Here is a 16,991-nt window from a genome sequence, read left to right on the forward strand (position 1 = left end):
AGCAATGACCAATTCAATTTGCATTCCCCTTGTGTGGTGTCCAGCCCGGTCCACCATAGCGGCAGGTCACCACTTTTGTAGCCACCACGTGACGTATATTAAGGAGCCTAGGTAGTGCCGAAATGTGAAGATGGGCTGCCGCGGAGGAACGGACCGGGACAGATCGAGTTGCTTATCTAGAACCTGTAGCGCTACAGCACAACATTATGGCTCCAGCTTTTTGGAACCACGCTACATGAAGTGCCTATGGGGCGGTAGCACCTAACAGTGCCATACTATGGAACCTGAGGTGGAAAAAAAAAAAAAGGTTTTAAATCAGAATCAAGCAGAATAAACCCCCATGAACATTTTGCAGTATTACTGAATTGGGACATTGTCTATCATTTCTCATAACATGTCTACTTCACTATAACAACGCTGGAGCATAGTAGAATTCTGGGTTGTGCTGTTACCAGTTGGTGTGTGTCCTTCCATAGTGTTGTACTATAGTTCAGGCTTTAGAGGAACTCCCTTCCGGTGAGTAAAATGGTGGCACCCAGTTGTCAATTCAGTTTTCCAGGAGGGAGAACAGAGGAATGTCACAAGAGAGTTTGAAGATGCCAGAAAAGTAGTGATGAGCAAACATGCTCAGATGAAGTGTTATCCGAGCATGCTCGGGTGTTATTCGAATATCTTGGGCGTGCTCGGATAATATGTTAGAGTCCATGCAGCTGCATGTCTCGTGGATGTTCGACAGCCATAACACATGCAGGGATTGCGCAACAGCCGCGAGACAGGCTGCGGACTCGGACATATAACAGATAGTCTGATAGCACCAGAGCATGCTCAGATAACACCTTATCCAAGCATGTTCACTCAACACTACAGGAAAAGTTTACTAAAACAGACATATTAGGAGGCTTGATGGATCCTTTAAGATGACCAAACAGAGTAAAAATCAAATAAGAGATTAAAAAAACAAACATCATCCATGTTCACCTGGAGAGCATTTGTCTCCTCAACTCTATAGAAAGCTTTTACACACCAAAGACCAGAAAAGAAAAAAAAAAAAAAAAAAGATCTTTATTGGAACACATCTGAACATCAGATATACTCTGGTTTCAGCTGGGTGGAAATTGTGCACCTCTTATGGGATATCGAAACCCAAAGGACATCAGCAGGGACGAGGGGGCATGTCTTAAAGGAGTGGTAACAGGAGCGGCAATGGCAATTTTTTGTTTCGTTAAATCCCTGCAAGCAGCAAACCCGTTTAATTTATGAAAAGTGAGGGTTCCCCGCCAGAGCTGAACCGTGAGCCCAAATGAGTCTTTTCCCTAGCAAGCCTCTGTGGCACATACAGTATAGGTCGTGTGTGCAATCATGGAACTAAGGCTCTGGGGACCATGGGTAAGCTCAAAGAGACCCCCGCAAACAAGCACTGCTTCAGGTAAGTACACAGAAAAACCTATAAAACAAGCAAGTGTTCTAACCCCGGCCCCCGGACGTGGGATGGAAGAGTGGACATAGTCAGAGCATGGATTTAACCCAGAACCTAAGAGGCCTGTGCCAAGGATGCGCCCATTCATTGAGATTTTAAAAATGACCATTCAAAACAATAGATGTTCCTGGGAAAAATGGAAATAAAAAATAATAATAAAAAAAAAAAAATTCCCTTCAGCACCCCTGCCCCTTTTCCACCATCCCACACGAGGAGGAGAGGTGTCCGCTGCTCCTGCCGCTCTGATTTCTCAATGGCTGATGATTTCAATGGTCTGAAAGTGAATATGAAACACATTAAGATCAGTATGACATTGAGTTAAATGCATCAACAATTGCAAATGTGTGAACATGGCCTTAAAAGGGGTTGTTCAGGATTTAAAAATAAATAAAAAATAATGGTAAAAATAATGCAGAGAGTGCTGTGAAATAAAAAATATCGTTCTGTTGCTGCTCCTCAGTGGTCCATCCCAGTCTTGATGACAAAATACCATGCATAGAAGTGCTCACTGCGACCAGTCACAGGCCTCGGGTGATGGCTGCCTGTATGGCACGTGACAGAGGCCAGTGATTGGCTGCAGTGGGCACATGTAGGGCACTTCATCGCTGCAGGACAAGTGAAGGACTGCAGGGACAACCTGAGCGGCAACGGAATTAATATATATTTTTTAAATTTATATGATTCCCAGACTTTTCTTTTTTTCTTTCTTTTTAACCCTGAACAACCCCTTTGAAGGGAGATTATTACAAGATATATTACAAAATATGTTATATTGGTATACTTGTACTACTGATTTCTGGAAAGTTTTTTTTTTTGTTCTATTTTTTTTTTTAAGACGACAATAAATGCTAAAGCCCTTTTAGGAAGTAAAGTGTCGGGTGTTCTTAACCCCTTCACCACCAAGGGTGGTTTGCACGTTAATGACCGGGCCAATTTTTACAATTCTGACCACTGTCCCTTTATGAGGCTATAACTCTGGAACGCTTTGACGGATCTTGGCGATTCTGACATTGTTTTCTCGTGACATATTGTACTTCATGTTAGTGGTAAAATTTATTCGATATAACTTGCGTTTATTTGTGAAAAAAATGGAAATTTGGCGAAAATTTTGAAAATTTCGCAATTTTCCAACTTTGAATTTTTATGCCCTTAAATCACAGACATATGTCACGCAAAATACTTAATAAGTAACATTTCCCACATGTCTACTTTACATCAGTACAGTTTTGGAACCAAAATTTTTTTTTGTGACGGAGTTATAAGGGTTAAAAGTTGACCAGCAATTTCTCATTTTTACAACACCATTTTTTTTTTAGGGACCACATCTCATTTGAAGTCATTTTGAGGGGTCTTTATGATAGAAAATACCCAAGTGTGACACCATTCTAAAAACTGCACCCCTCAAGGTGCTCAAAACCACATTCAAGAAGTTTATTAACCCTTCAGGTGTTTCACAGGAATTTTTGGAATGTTTAAATAAAAATGAACATTTAACTTTTTTTCACACACAATTTATTTCAGCTCCAATTTGTTTTATTTTACCAAGGGTAACAGGAGAAAATGGACCCCCAAAGTTGTTGTACAATTTGTCCTGAGTACGCTGATACCCCATATGTGGGGGTAAACCACTGTTTGGGCGCATGGCAGAGCTCGGAAGGAAAGGAGCGCCATTTGACTTTTCAATGCAAAATTGACTGGAATTGAGATGGGACGCCATGTTGCGTTTGGAGAGCCCCGGATATGCCTAAACATTGAAACTCCCTACAAGTGACACCATTTTGGAAAGTAGACCCCCTAAGGAACTTATCTAGATGTGTGGTGAGCACTTTGACCCACCAAGTGCTTCACAGAAGTTTATAATGCAGAGCCGTAAAAATAAAAAATCATATTTTTTCACAAAAATGATCTTTTCGCCCCCAATTTTTTATTTTCCCAAGGGTAAGAGAAGAAATTGGACCCCAAAAAATGTTGTACAATTTGTCCTGAGTACGCTGATACCCCATATGTGGGTGTAAACCATTGTTTGGGCGCATGGCAGAGCTTGGAAGGGAAGGAGCGCCATTTGACTTTTCAATGCAAAATTGACTGGAATTGAGATGGGACGCCATGTTGCGTTTGGAGAGCCCCTGATATGCCTAAACATTGAAACTCCCTACAAGTGACACCATTTTGGAAAGTAGACCCCCTAAGGAACTTATCTAGATGTGTTTTGAGAGCTTTGAACCCCCAAGTGTTTCACTACAGTTTATAACGCAGAGCCGTGAAAATATATATTTTTTTTCCTCAAAAATGATTTTTTTAGCCCCCAGTTTTGTATTTTCACAAGGGTAACAGGATAAATTAGACCCCAAAAGTTGTTGTCCAATTTGTCCTGAGTACGCTGATACCCCATATGTGGGGGGGAACCACTGTTTGGGTGCATGACAGAGCTCGGAAGGGAAGGAGCGCCATTTGGAATGCAGCCTTAAATGGATTGGTCTGCAGGCGTCACGTTGCATTTGCAGAGCCCCTGATGTACCCAAACAGTACAAACCCCCCACAAGTGACCCCATATTGGAAACTAGACCTCCCAAGGTACTTATCTAGATGTGTTGTGAGAACTTTGAACCCCCAAGTGTTTCACTACAGTTTATAAAATAAAAGACCTTGCACTCAACTTAAATGCTCAAGTGAGATATTTTAATGTAGTACTCCACAAAACGTTTCGGTCCAAACAAACAGGACCTTCATCAGTTACTACAACCAAAAGGTGAGACACCACAAATAAATACATGAAAATAGATATCATACAAAAAAGAAAAAGAACAAAACAAAGTATATACAATAGCTCGATAATAGATATGATGTCTCTGAGCAATAGAAAAAACATGTCATGTTTAGACCATAGGGTTAAATTTGGACCTATCGTCCTGCATGAAGAGAGATACCAATAATATCTGGTGCCGATATAGGTGGAAAGTGAGTATGGGGGAAAAAAACCAAAACTTAATAACGTACCGTACTGATAGAAAAGTAGTGGATAAACGCTTCCCATTACGTCATTTCCGCCCACACCTCTATACTCCTATTCGTCGGGAGGCACTACTAGGAACGCCCTCTTTCTTATTATAGCGCGCACGCCCACAGCACCTTACAGACGAGCGGGGGATTCCGCGTCTGATCTGGGCACACATCCACATATCATCGGACACCAGGTAACAACATTTATGCGATGCACCTCGCTAGCGGCGTTACGCCGCTGCGGATCCTGCACAGGACAAGTCTTAATCACTCTCGTTTATCCCCTTTTTTTAGAAGGTCTGGTTTCTCCATATACCCTATTACAGGTATGCCTCCCCACTGACTCTTTGTCAGCACGCATATTAATCACACATAGAGTTGTGGTCATCACCTCACTTTTGTCTGTCACAGACGCTGTGTAAACCAGTGCCTAGAGATACGCTAATAGCGTTTATCCACTACTTTTCTATCAGTACGGTACGTTATTAAGTTTTGTTTTTTTTCCCCCATACTCACTTTCCACCTATATCGGCACCAGATATTATTGGTATCTCTCTTCATGCAGGACGATAGGTCCAAATTTAACCCTATGGTCTAAACATGACATGTTTTTTCTATTGCTCAGAGACATCATATCTATTATCGAGCTATTGTATATACTTTGTTTTGTTCTTTTTCTTTTTTGTATGATATCTATTTTCATGTATTTATTTGTGGTGTCTCACCTTTGGTTGTAGTAACTGATGAAGGTCCTGTTTGTTTGGACCGAAACGTTTTGTGGAGTACTACATTAAAATATCTCACTTGAGCATTTAAGTTGAGTGCAAGGTCTTTTATTTTGTATACTGTATGGTGTGGGAACCTACCTATGCACCTCTAACTGGTTGTGCACACGCTCTCATTTTTGTAGTCACTACAGTTTATAACGCAGAGCCGTGAAAATAAAACATCTTTTTTTTCCCACAAAAATGATTTTTAGCCCCCCAAATTTTTATTTTCCTAAGGATAACAAGAGAACTTGGACCCCAGAAGTTGTTGTTCAATTTGTCCTGAGTACGCTGATAACACATATGTTGGGGTAAACCCCTTTTTGGGCGCACGGGAGAGCTCGGAAGGGAAGGAGCACTGTTTTACTTTTTCAACGCAGAATTGGCTGGAATTGAGATTGGACGCCATGTCGCGCTTGGAGAGCCCCTGATGTGCCTGGACAGTGGAAACTCCCCAATTCTACCTGAAACCCTAACCCAAACACACCCCTAACCCTAATCCCAACGGTAACCCTAACCACACCCCTAGCCCTGACACGCCCATAATTCTAATCCCAACCCTAATCCAAACCGTAAATGTAATCCAAACCCTAACTTTAGCCCCAACCATAACTTTAGCCCCAACCCTAACCCTAACTTTACCTCCAACCCTAACCCTAACCCTACCCCTAACCCTAAACGTGACTGAAATACGTGCAACTGAAATACGTGGCACTGAAATACGTGGCACTGAAATACGTGGCACTGAAATACGTGGCACTGAAATACGTGGCACTGAAATACGTGGCACTGAAATACGTGGCACTGAAATACGTGGCACTGAAATACGTGGCACTGAAATACGTGGCACTGAAATACGTGATACGTGGCACTGAAATACGTGATACGTGGCACTGAAATACGTGATACGTGGCACTGAAATACGTGATACGTGGCACTGAAATACGTGATACGTGGCACTGAAACACGTGCCACTGAAATACGTGCCACTGAAATACGTGCCACTGAAATACGTGCCACTGAAATACGTGCCACTGAAATACGTGCCACTGAAATACGTGCCACTGAAATACGTGCCACTGAAATACGTGCAACTGAAATACGTGCAACTGAAATACGTGCAACTGAAATACGTGCAACTGAAATACGTGCAACTGAAATACGTGGTACTTAAATACGTGCAACTGAAATACGTGGTACTTAAATACGTGGCACTGAAATACGTGATACGTGGCAAAGAAATACGTGGCACTGAAATACGTGGCACTGAAATACGTGGCACTGAAATACGTGGCACTGAAATACGTGGCACTGAAATACGTGGCACTGAAATACGTGGCACTGAAATACGTGGCACTGAAATACGTGGCACTATGACTGTCAGAAAATGTTCATTAAACGGTTAGGGGTGAGGTTAGGGGTAGAGTTAGGGTTAGGGTTTGGATCTCTATCACCTTGATGGTGGTGGGTGGCTTTTCAGTGTGTTTTCTGTTTTTTTTTTTCGATAAAAACGCATGCATTTTTAACGCAAACGCATGTGCTTAAAAACGCAAGAAAATACTGCAGGTTGTATTTCTGAAAATGAACGCATGCAGAAAAAAAACGCATGCGTCTGAAAACGCGACCAAACCCGTACAAAAAAACGCATGCGTTTTCAATGTTAAATATAGGGAAAAAACGCATGCGTTTTTTTGTGCAAAAAACGCTGCAGACAAAAACGCAAGTGTGAAACCAGCGACGCTTTTTATAGCAAAAAAGTTTTTGCGTCTCCACATTTTGAGACCTAGAATTTTTCCACATTTTGGTCTACAGAGTCATGTGAGGTCTTGTTTTTTGCGGGACGAGTTGATGTTTTTATTGCTAACATTTTCGGACACGTGACCGTTTTTGATCACTTTTTATTCCGATTTTTGTGAGGCAGAATGACCAAAAACCTGCTATTCATGAATTTCTTTTGGGAGAGGCGTTTATACCGTTCCGCGTTTGGTAAAATTGATAAAGCAGTTTTATTCTTCGGGTCAGTACGATTACAGCGATATCTCATTTATATCATTTTTTTATGTTTTGGCGCTTTTATACGATAAAAACTATTTTATAGAAAAAATAATTATTTTGGTATCGCTTTATTCTCAGGACTATAACTTTTTTATTTTTTTGCTGATGATGCTGTGTGGCGGCTTGTTTTTTGCGGGACAAGATGACGTTTTCAGCGGTACCATGGATATTTATATCAGTCTTTTTGATCGCGTGTTATTCCACTTTTTGTTCGGCGGTATGGTAATAAAGCGTTGTTTTTTGCCTCGTTTTTTTTTTTCTTACGGTGTTTACTGAAGGGGTTAACTAGTGGGACAGTTTTATAGGTTGGGTCGTTACGGACGCGGCGATACTAAATATGTGTACTTTTATTGTTTTGTTTTTTTTATTTAGATAAAGAAATGTATTTATGGGAATAATATATATTTTTTTATTATTATTTATTTAGGATTTTTTTTTAATTTTTTTTACACATGTGGAAAAATTTTTTTTTTACTTTTTTACTTTGTCCCAGGGGGGGACATCACAGATCATTGATCTGGCAGTGTGCACAGCACTCTGCCAGATCTGCGATCTGCTGTGCAGGGCTGCAGGCTTACCAAGAGTCTGCTCTGAGCAGACACTCGGTAAGCCACCTCCTTCCCTGCAGGACCCGAATGCCGCGGCCATCTTGGATCCGGGACCTGCAGCCAGGAAGGAGGTAGGAGACCCTCGCAGCAACGCGATCACATCGCGTTGCTCCGGGGGTCTCAGGGAAGCCCGCAGGGAGCCCCCTCCCTGCGCGATGCTTCCCTATACCGCCGGTACACTGCGATCATGTTTGATCGCGGTGTGCCGGGGGTTAATGTGCCGGGGGCGGTCCGTGACCGCTCCTGGCACATAGTGCCGGATGTCAGCTGCGATATGCAGCTGACACCCGGCCGCGCTCCCCCCGTGAGCGCGGCCGATCGCGTATGACGTACTATCCCGTCGGCGGTCATACGGGCCCACCCCACCTCGACGGGATAGTACGTCAAATGTCGGGAAGGGGTTAAAGTCAATCTGTCAGCAGTGTTTTGCTACCTCATCTGAGAGCAGCCTGATGTAGGCAAAGAGAAGCTGAATCCAACGATGTATCACTTAAGATTACTGGGTGCAGCCGTTCTCACACAAGAGGTTTTAGATTTAGCAATGAAGCAGAGCTGATAAAGCTAACCCCGCCCACACCAGGCTCTGCATGTACAATGTCCATAGACAGGGAGCTGCTTATCACAGAAGGGGGTGGAGTCGGACGACCAGGCTGCTCTATTCCAGCAACGATTAAGCTCCTGGTGCTAAAACAATCATTACAAGTAAACAGAGCTTGAGCTGAAATCTGTGTTTTAACTCCTACCGCAAGCTGCCCTCAGATTTCAGCGCCAAACGTGCTGACTTATTTAATTAATCATAAAATAAACCATACATGTCCACCCACATTGTAATAAACGTAGGCCACATTTTATATGAGTCAAAGGCCCCATTCACATGTCTGTGATTCATGATCTGTACCGGACACAGGTTTCCTGCCCTGCACTAAATGAGGCTGGTCCATCAGTCTGTACTAGGTCTGCGAAAACATAGATGTGTGAATTTGTCCTTAGGACAGTTTCACACGGCAGATATTCAAGGCCTGAGTATGGTGGGTGGTGAGTTTGGGTCAACAATCCTTTAGCTAGTCAGGACATCAATCCTTACCTGGACAATGAATATGGAAAGTGTGAAACAGGCTCCATCACCATAGTCAAGGTCAGACTTGATATGGACTTTTCTAATTAAATTAACAGAATTGAAAAAAAATGCTAAATACTAGAAATGACAAAAAGACTCCAGGGACCCAGGTCCAATGGCCACGATGATAAGTCTGTGCCTGCGAACTTCCTCTTACTTGCTGGAATCCCTGGCCCTTCTCTTCAGTAGGCCCACAGTAATTTCATAAGTGCTCCGGGCCTACGAATAAGGAGATGCCAGGATTTCGGGCAGGCTCTGATCTGGTGGACACAGACTATTAATGTGGCCGCTGGACCAGAATCCTGTGAATCTTTTTGATCATCTCCAATGAGTAGTATAAACAGAGGTCTGCTTACTTCTAGAATCAATGCCATAAGGCTAAGCTTCAGCTCCACATTGATAGGTAAGAATGGAGCCATTTTAGGAAGACAGCAGCCATAGTATTGTAATCTTAACTCCCCCATTAAAATCTCTGCAGTCAGACAGCTTAAATAAAATGTATGAAATCCATGACTAGAAATCGTTCCTATATGCGGCAGTACACAGAGCTCTGAGAATGACGACCTTATCCAGGCTGCAGCCCCAGAAGAACAAACAGCAGTTGTGCAAACCCCGTAGTAATGATATAACCGAGCACATCCTGTCTGCATGGTGTGGAAAGCAGAAGCAGCTGGCTACATTGTTCCACAGATGGCACGGGGGCTGTTCGTGCCCATTGTAATGTGTCATTATCAGTAGGAGCACTCATCTCCATAGCTGACATTGTGCAATGCCCAATTACCAAAGATCTTTGTGTCCTAGACATGGATGTGGTTCTAACCTCAGAATCCGGATCTTGTTCTGAACATCTGCTGGGCAACTGGTAAAGCTGATGCATGTATGATAAGAGGGAGGAAGGAACGGCTGCTATAGGACTTCAGCCTCTAAATAGCAGCAGAGTCCGTCCACGGCCCGTACTGTGCGCTGCTCTCACCTACACCACTTGTCTTCTACTCTGCGATCCAGCAATGAATGGTGATTTCACATAGGAGTGTTTGCCAAGATTATTAGCATTGGTGAAAAAAAAGGTCTTCGTGAACCCTTACCAAATATTTTTTTTATTTTTATTTATTTTTTTTTAAATAAAAGTGTGCATGGCTGACTTGTAAAAATGTTCCATTTTTTTCCATGTAGAAAAATAAGCCCCCAAAAAATAAACTGGCGTACAAGTTGGTATGCATGCAAAACTGCAGCATGGTCCCACTGGCCATTAAACAGACAAAACCTAACACAAAATGAACATGTATCCTGCTGTAAGTAAATAAGTAAAAGCAACAGTACACATAAATGACATTGAGTACTTGGTAAACACTGTTTTTGATTAAAAAAAGTAAAAGCCATCCCACCAGCATCAAGGTGTACCCAAATCAGGATGGTCCTAAGGTGCATCACGATTTGGGTACACCTTGACGCTGGTGGGATGGCTTTTACTTTTTTAAGTCTGAGAAGGGGGTAGGACCAAGAGCCATGTAGTAGGTCGCTGCTCTGCTAATCCGACAGTTTTCTCTGCCCTTTGTCATCTCTCCCACCTTGTGGTCAGACCTCAGAGACAGCCATCACTTGCCACCACTACTACTCACCTATGTGAGCTTCTTGGCCTTGTTATACAGAGAATCCACCACTTTGCTCATATTCTGAATGGTTTCCAGAGCAGCTTCGTACGTCTTATCTACAGGCGGTTCATCGAATATGATCAAGACTCCCTCTCCCTGATCTAGGATACCTGTGCAGGAAATAAGAGAAAAAAAGATTACACCTCCATCTAGGTAAATTGACCAATTACTTTTCACCGCTGGGAGTTTGCTTCATTTGTACCGAAGCTCAAGAGAGCTTTTGACTTTCTGCTCCATGGCCTTCTTGAGCTCGGCTACGGACACCACATGGTCTTACCAGGATTTAGAAAAATCCGTTCAAGGATTGTACAGGATTAGACATGGCTGCTTACTTCCAGGAACAGTGCCATACCAGAACACAGGTTGCTTGTGGTATTGCAGATCAGCCACTTCAGTTTTACAGCGTTACAATACCAGGACAGGTGTGGTGATGTTCATGGAAGGAAGCAGCCATGTTTTTCTATACCTGTACATTGGGCATCTTGTGTGATTCTACCACTCCTGTCATAGCCATTGATGACTGATCTACCTGTCCAGAGGATATTTTACTACACTGTGTGCAGAATTATTAGGCAAGTTGTATTTTAGAGGATTATTTTTATTATTGATCAACAACTATGTTCTCATTCAACCCAAAAGACTCAAATATCAAAGCTTAATATTTTTGCAAGTTGGAGTGGTTTTTTTTTCAGATTTGGCTATCTTAGGAGGATATCTGTTTGTGCAGGTAACTATTACTGTGCAGAATTATTAGGCAACTTAATAAAAAACAAATACATTCCCATCTCACTTGTTTATTTTCACCAGATAAACAAATATAACTGCACAAAATTTAGAAATAAACATTTCTGACATGCAAAAATAAAACCCCAAAAATTAGTGACCAATATAGCCACCTTTCTTTATAAGGACACTCAGCAGCCTTCCATCCATAGATTCTGTCAGTTGCTTGATCTGTTTATGATCAACATTGCGTGCAGCAACCACCACAGCCTCCCAGACATTGTTCCGAGAGGTGTACTGTTTTCCTTCCCTGTAGATCTCACATTTTATGAGGACCACAAGTTCTCTATGGGGTTCAGATCAGGTGAACAAGGGGCCATGTCATTATTTTTTCTTCTTTGAGACCTTTACTGGCCAGCCACGTTGTGGAGTAGTTGGAGGCATTTGATGGAGCGTTGTCCTGCATGAAAATCATGTTTTTCTTGAACGATACCGACTTCTTCCTGTACCGCTGCTTGAAGAAGTTGTCTTCCAGAAACTGGCAGTAGGTCTGGGAGTTGAGCTTCACTCCATCCTCAACCCGAAAAGGTCCCACAAGTTCATCTTTGATGATACCAGCCCATACCAGTACCCCACCTCCACCTTGCTGGTGTCTGAGTCGGAGTGGAGCTCTCTGCCCTTTACTGATCCAGCCTCTGGCCCATCCATCTGGCCAATCAAGAGTCACACTCATTTCATCAGTCCATAAAACCTTTGAAAAGTCAGTCTTAAGATATTTCTTGGCCCAGTCTTGACGTTTTATCTTATGTTTCTTGTTCAAAGGTGGTCGTTTTTCAGGCTTCCGTACCTTGGCCATGTCCCTGAGTATCGCACACCTTGTGCTTTTTGTTACTCCAGTAACGTTGCAGCTCTGAAATATGGCAAAACTGGTGGCAAATGGCATCTTGGCAGCTTCACGCTTAATTTTCCTCAATTCATGGGCAGTTATTTTGCGCCTTTTTTGCCCAACACACTTCTTGCAACCCTGTTGGCTATTTGCCATGAAACGCTTCAAAAGTGTGGCAATTTGAAGACTGCTGCATCCCTCTGCAAGACAACTAACAGTTTTGGACTTTTCAGAGCCCGTCAAATCTCTCTTCTGACCCATTTTGCCAAAGGAAAGGAAGTTGCCTAATACTTAAGCACACCTTATATAGGGTTTTGATGTCATTAGACAACACCCCTCCTCATTACAGAGATGCACATCACATGATTTACTCAATTGGTAGTTGGCTCTCAAGCCTGAACAGCTTGGAGTACGACAACATGTATAAAAAGTATAATGTGATCAAAATACAACTTGCCTAATAAATCTGCACACAGTGTATACAATAAAGACATAAGTGACATTGGTCAAGTCATGTGGGTTTTGATGACTGAGGATCAGATAACCACAGACATGCTATAAATTCCACTCCGACACTGTAAAATATACTGCAGTTAAACTACTTTTTCTTCTTTACCAGAAGAGTAACCCAACAATTAGGAAACGGCTAAGCTCCTTACATAACACGTATTTAAATGGCCTCCAGGGAGCGCTCATCTCCTTGATCCCTTATCTGTAGACTGCAGGCTGCACTCTGAGTCTCCACTAATCCTCCCCACGGATGTGCTAATAAATTCTGCCCAGATGGCTGTGAACATCTTATTTAGACTAAATGTACCAACATATTAAACCCTTCCCTTGGCAGGCACAGCCTGGCACTCGAGAAAACAAGTGAAAGTCATACGTACAGCTGGTCATAAACAAGCATTCTGGGTGTATAGCGAATGCTCACCGTGAAATTTCTTGTCTAGGATCATCTGGGAGAGTTTTCGTTCTACATCCGGCTACAGGGAGAAAAGAGAAGGGGTTTACAGATGTGACCTGTGACATTTTGACAAAGTGTAGGGTGAATAACCTAGGATCTGTGAATCCAAAATTTCAGGGTGACCTACGAGTTCCTGGTTATGGAGCAGCTGGAAGCGCACACACGGGGGCATGCCGTCAGCTACTAAAGAGTATGTAGTCTGAAAATCTGGAGAAAAAAAAAAATCACGTGCTCCAGTCCCATATTGTGTGAAAAAGGGACACTGTACCCTCCAAGCTGTCCCCAAACATCTTATCATGTATGTTAGTACAGAGGAGTCCACTGGACATGCATCATAAGAGGAGTCCGGCACTTTACATGGGAATTGCACCTACGCTCACCCAATGCACAGCCGGCCCCTGCACACTACAGATCAAATCCCATCCCTCCGTGTTTAGTGTACTATTGTGTGCATGCACTAAACAGAGTCCTCAACTCTCCATGTTTTCCTATTAAATGACGCATACTTTAGGGGACGTTAGGGGCAAATACAGGCTGGAAGGCCGGGTCACAGGAGAGGAGCACTGCCCTTTTACAGTTACATTCCATAGGAGGTGGCAGGGAAAGGTCATCAATTTTGCAACAAGGAAAAGCCTCACACTATCTGGCAACAACTATTAACGAAATCTACTGGTGTTTTATGGTGTAAATTCTCATGACAGATTAAGTTGAAGCCTGAATTTGGCCACTTCTGTGGTATTTCACCTCCTGCACGGAGGCATCATACGTTGCCCTCACCTCCATCTAATAATAATAATAATTTTTTATTTATATAGCGCCAACATATTCCGCAGCACTTTACATTATAGAGGGGACTTGTACAGACAATAGACATTACAGCATAACAGAAATCACAGTTCAAAACAGATACCAGGAGGAATGAGGGCCCTGCTCGCAAGCTTACAAAATATGAGGAAAAGGGGAGATACGAGAGGTGGAGGGTAACAATTGCTTTAGTTATTTGGACCAGCCATAGTGTAAGGCTCGGGTGTTCATGTAAAGCTGCATGAACCAGTTAACTGCCTAAGTATGTAGCACTACAGACACAGAGTGCTATTAACTGCATAAAGTGTATGAGAACATGATGCGAGGAACCTGTTTTTTTTTTTTATATTAGGCCACACAGGGATAGTTAGGTTAATGCGTTGAGGCGGTAGGCCAGTCTGAACAAATGAGTTTTTAGGGCACGCTTAAAACTGTGGGGATTGGGGATTAATCGTATTAACCTAGGTAATGCATTCCAAAGAATCGGCACAGCACGTGTAAAGTCTTGGAGGCGGGAGTGGGAGGTTCTGATTATTGAGGATGCTAACCTGAGGTCATTAGTGGAGCGGAGGGCACGGGTAGGGTGGTAGACAGACCAGAGAGGAGATGTAGGGTGGTGCTGAACCATGGAGTGCTTTGCGGATGAGGGTAGTAGTTTTGTACTGGATTCTGGAGTGGATGGGTAACCAGTGTAATGACTGGCACAAGGGAGATGCATCGGTGTAACGGTTGGTGAGGAATATGATCCTGGCAGCAGCATTCAGGACAGATTGGAGCTGGGAGAGTTACAATAGTCCAGACGAGAATGAATAAGTGAAACAGTAAGAGTTTTTGCAGAGTCGAAAGTAAGAAAAGGGCGAATTCTAGAAATGTTTTTGAGATGCAGATAAGAGCGAGCCAGTGATCAGATGTGGGGGGGTGAATGAAAGCTCGGAATCAAGGATGACCCCAAGACAGCGGGCATGTTGCTTTGGAGTAATGATTGAACCGCACACGGAGATGGCAAATGTCAGGGAAAGGTAGGTTAGAATCTGAATAGAACCCTTTCCGCTTCCATGATAGTGTATGGGAGAAACAAAGGGGCATCCACAAGTTCTCTGCATGTCCTGCTCACTACTTATCACAAATCTGCTCTCAAAGTGAACTGGATTTTTTGGACTCCCATTGGTACGGCATCTGGATGCATCTATAAGGAGGCACGGGCAAATGTAATCTCCCATTGTAGATTATGGACTGTGAAGCTGCTGGTTTGTAGCCGATGACTAGCCATCGCACTTGCCCAACAAATTACATGAAAATCTGTCAAATGTTGCATGCCTGGGCAGTATGAATACAGTCATGCTCTGCCACTACATAAAGCTAGCTTTTACTCAGACACTGTGGGGATCATGAGCTAGACAAAAGTAAAAGGAGTCCGATAAGAATCTCCATTCGGATTGTCCCCACACTGCTTGGCGAAAATAGGGAAACACCTGTCAATCAAGCCAAGATAGCTGAAGAAAGCTTCTCCTCCTGTGCCTGGGTGGTTTATAGCCTTCGGTAATGAAGGAGATGGTCTAGATTACACATGTCTTCTTGTTTGGGCAGTATGATCAAGAGATAGCGGAGACAAGCAGTGGATCAGGGTTCGGCAAATATTTCTTACCTTTGACAGTTTGATGAGACTGGATATGTGATCAATCTGCAAGGAAAAGCAGAGAAAAAAATTACATCGAATAGCTCAGGTAGCAACAAATCATATAGTGATGCTCTATGAAGAAACCATCCTTTTTATTAGAAGTGCAACCTGAAAATAAGCCGATTGCATGAGATGCCCCTCAGTGATCGCCGTGCTGGTGCAGTGACTGGATGTTTGTATCTTTATTTTGAACTCATGTGCAAAGTGCCACGCGCCATCAGACCTGGCTATGGGCACAGTGCCCCGCGCCATCAGACCTGGCTATGGGCACAGTGCCCCGCGCCATCAGACCTGGCTATGGGCACAGTGCCCGCACCATCAGACCTGGCTATGGGCACAGTGCCCGCACCATCAGACCTGGCTATGGGCACAGTGCCCGCACCATCAGACCTGGCTATGGGCACAGTGCCCGCACCATCAGACCTGGCTATGGGCACAGTGCCCGCGCCATCAGACCTGGCTATGGACACTGTGCATGCGCCATCCGACCTGGCTATGGGCAGAGTGCCCGCACCATCAGACCTGGCTATGGGCACAGTGCCCGCCCCATCAGACCTGGCTATGGGCACTGTGCATGTGCCATCCGACCTGGCTATGGGCATTGTGCTTGAGCCATCAGACCAGGCTATGGGCATTGTGCTTGAGCCATCAGACCAGGCTATGGGCACTTGGTTAAAGAAGGGACAAATAGTGCTAATGATGCTAAGTAGCAATAAAATAGTCACATTATAGTTAAAAAGTTACTGATTTATGCAAAATGTACATATACTGAAAGTCTAAACAGAAGGCACAATATGGCTGGCTTTAGACCCCCTGTTATACACACATTACTGTTGCAGAACCCAGAATTGAAGCAATATCTCTATAGAAGTATACGGTGTCAACTGAGTAAACCACGTGTGGTCTGGGTCTTGTGTCCATAATACGGATGTTAACTCCATTTGTATGATGCACATATATGTTCACTCCGATATCATGGAAGACCACTTCGGTAAACACATCCAACTTTACCGTCCCAGAACTTACCTGTACCCTAGAGAAAGGCTCAATGACTCGAATAAGGTTCTGTTCCAACAGGTTGTCATAGAGTTTAGCCAGGTGAGTGGTAATAATGGGGTCCTCCCGCAACTCTGCCTTGTAGTCTGTCAGTGCCTATAGGATTTATAACATGTATCTGAATATCTGAATTCTGCAGTCACTATTGTCACAGAGAAGGGAGATCTTAGAGAGAACATTACAGATGACACAATCTTAAACCCG

General features: G+C 43.3%; 1 protein-coding gene across 1 annotated transcript in view; it reads right to left on the reverse strand.

Annotated features, from left to right (window-relative positions):
• Positions 1–1,039: 1,039 nt before the first annotated feature.
• The window catches only part of PSMD11 (proteasome 26S subunit, non-ATPase 11), a 34,592-nt gene continuing 18,640 nt past the window's right edge, over positions 1,040–16,991 (reverse strand). Inside the window, exons 10-14 of the mRNA XM_077252664.1 lie at positions 16,758–16,883; positions 15,699–15,734; positions 13,217–13,268; positions 10,644–10,786; positions 1,040–1,751 (exon numbers count right to left, since the gene is read on the reverse strand). Of these exons, the coding sequence (XP_077108779.1) occupies positions 10,644–10,786; positions 13,217–13,268; positions 15,699–15,734; positions 16,758–16,883 (357 nt within the window). The 3' untranslated portion in view covers positions 1,040–1,751. The remainder of the gene's footprint in view (positions 1,752–10,643; positions 10,787–13,216; positions 13,269–15,698; positions 15,735–16,757; positions 16,884–16,991) is intronic.

The sequence above is a fragment of the Ranitomeya variabilis genome, chromosome 4, assembly GCF_051348905.1.
Source record: "Ranitomeya variabilis isolate aRanVar5 chromosome 4, aRanVar5.hap1, whole genome shotgun sequence".
NCBI classification, from domain to species: domain Eukaryota; kingdom Metazoa; phylum Chordata; class Amphibia; order Anura; family Dendrobatidae; genus Ranitomeya; species Ranitomeya variabilis.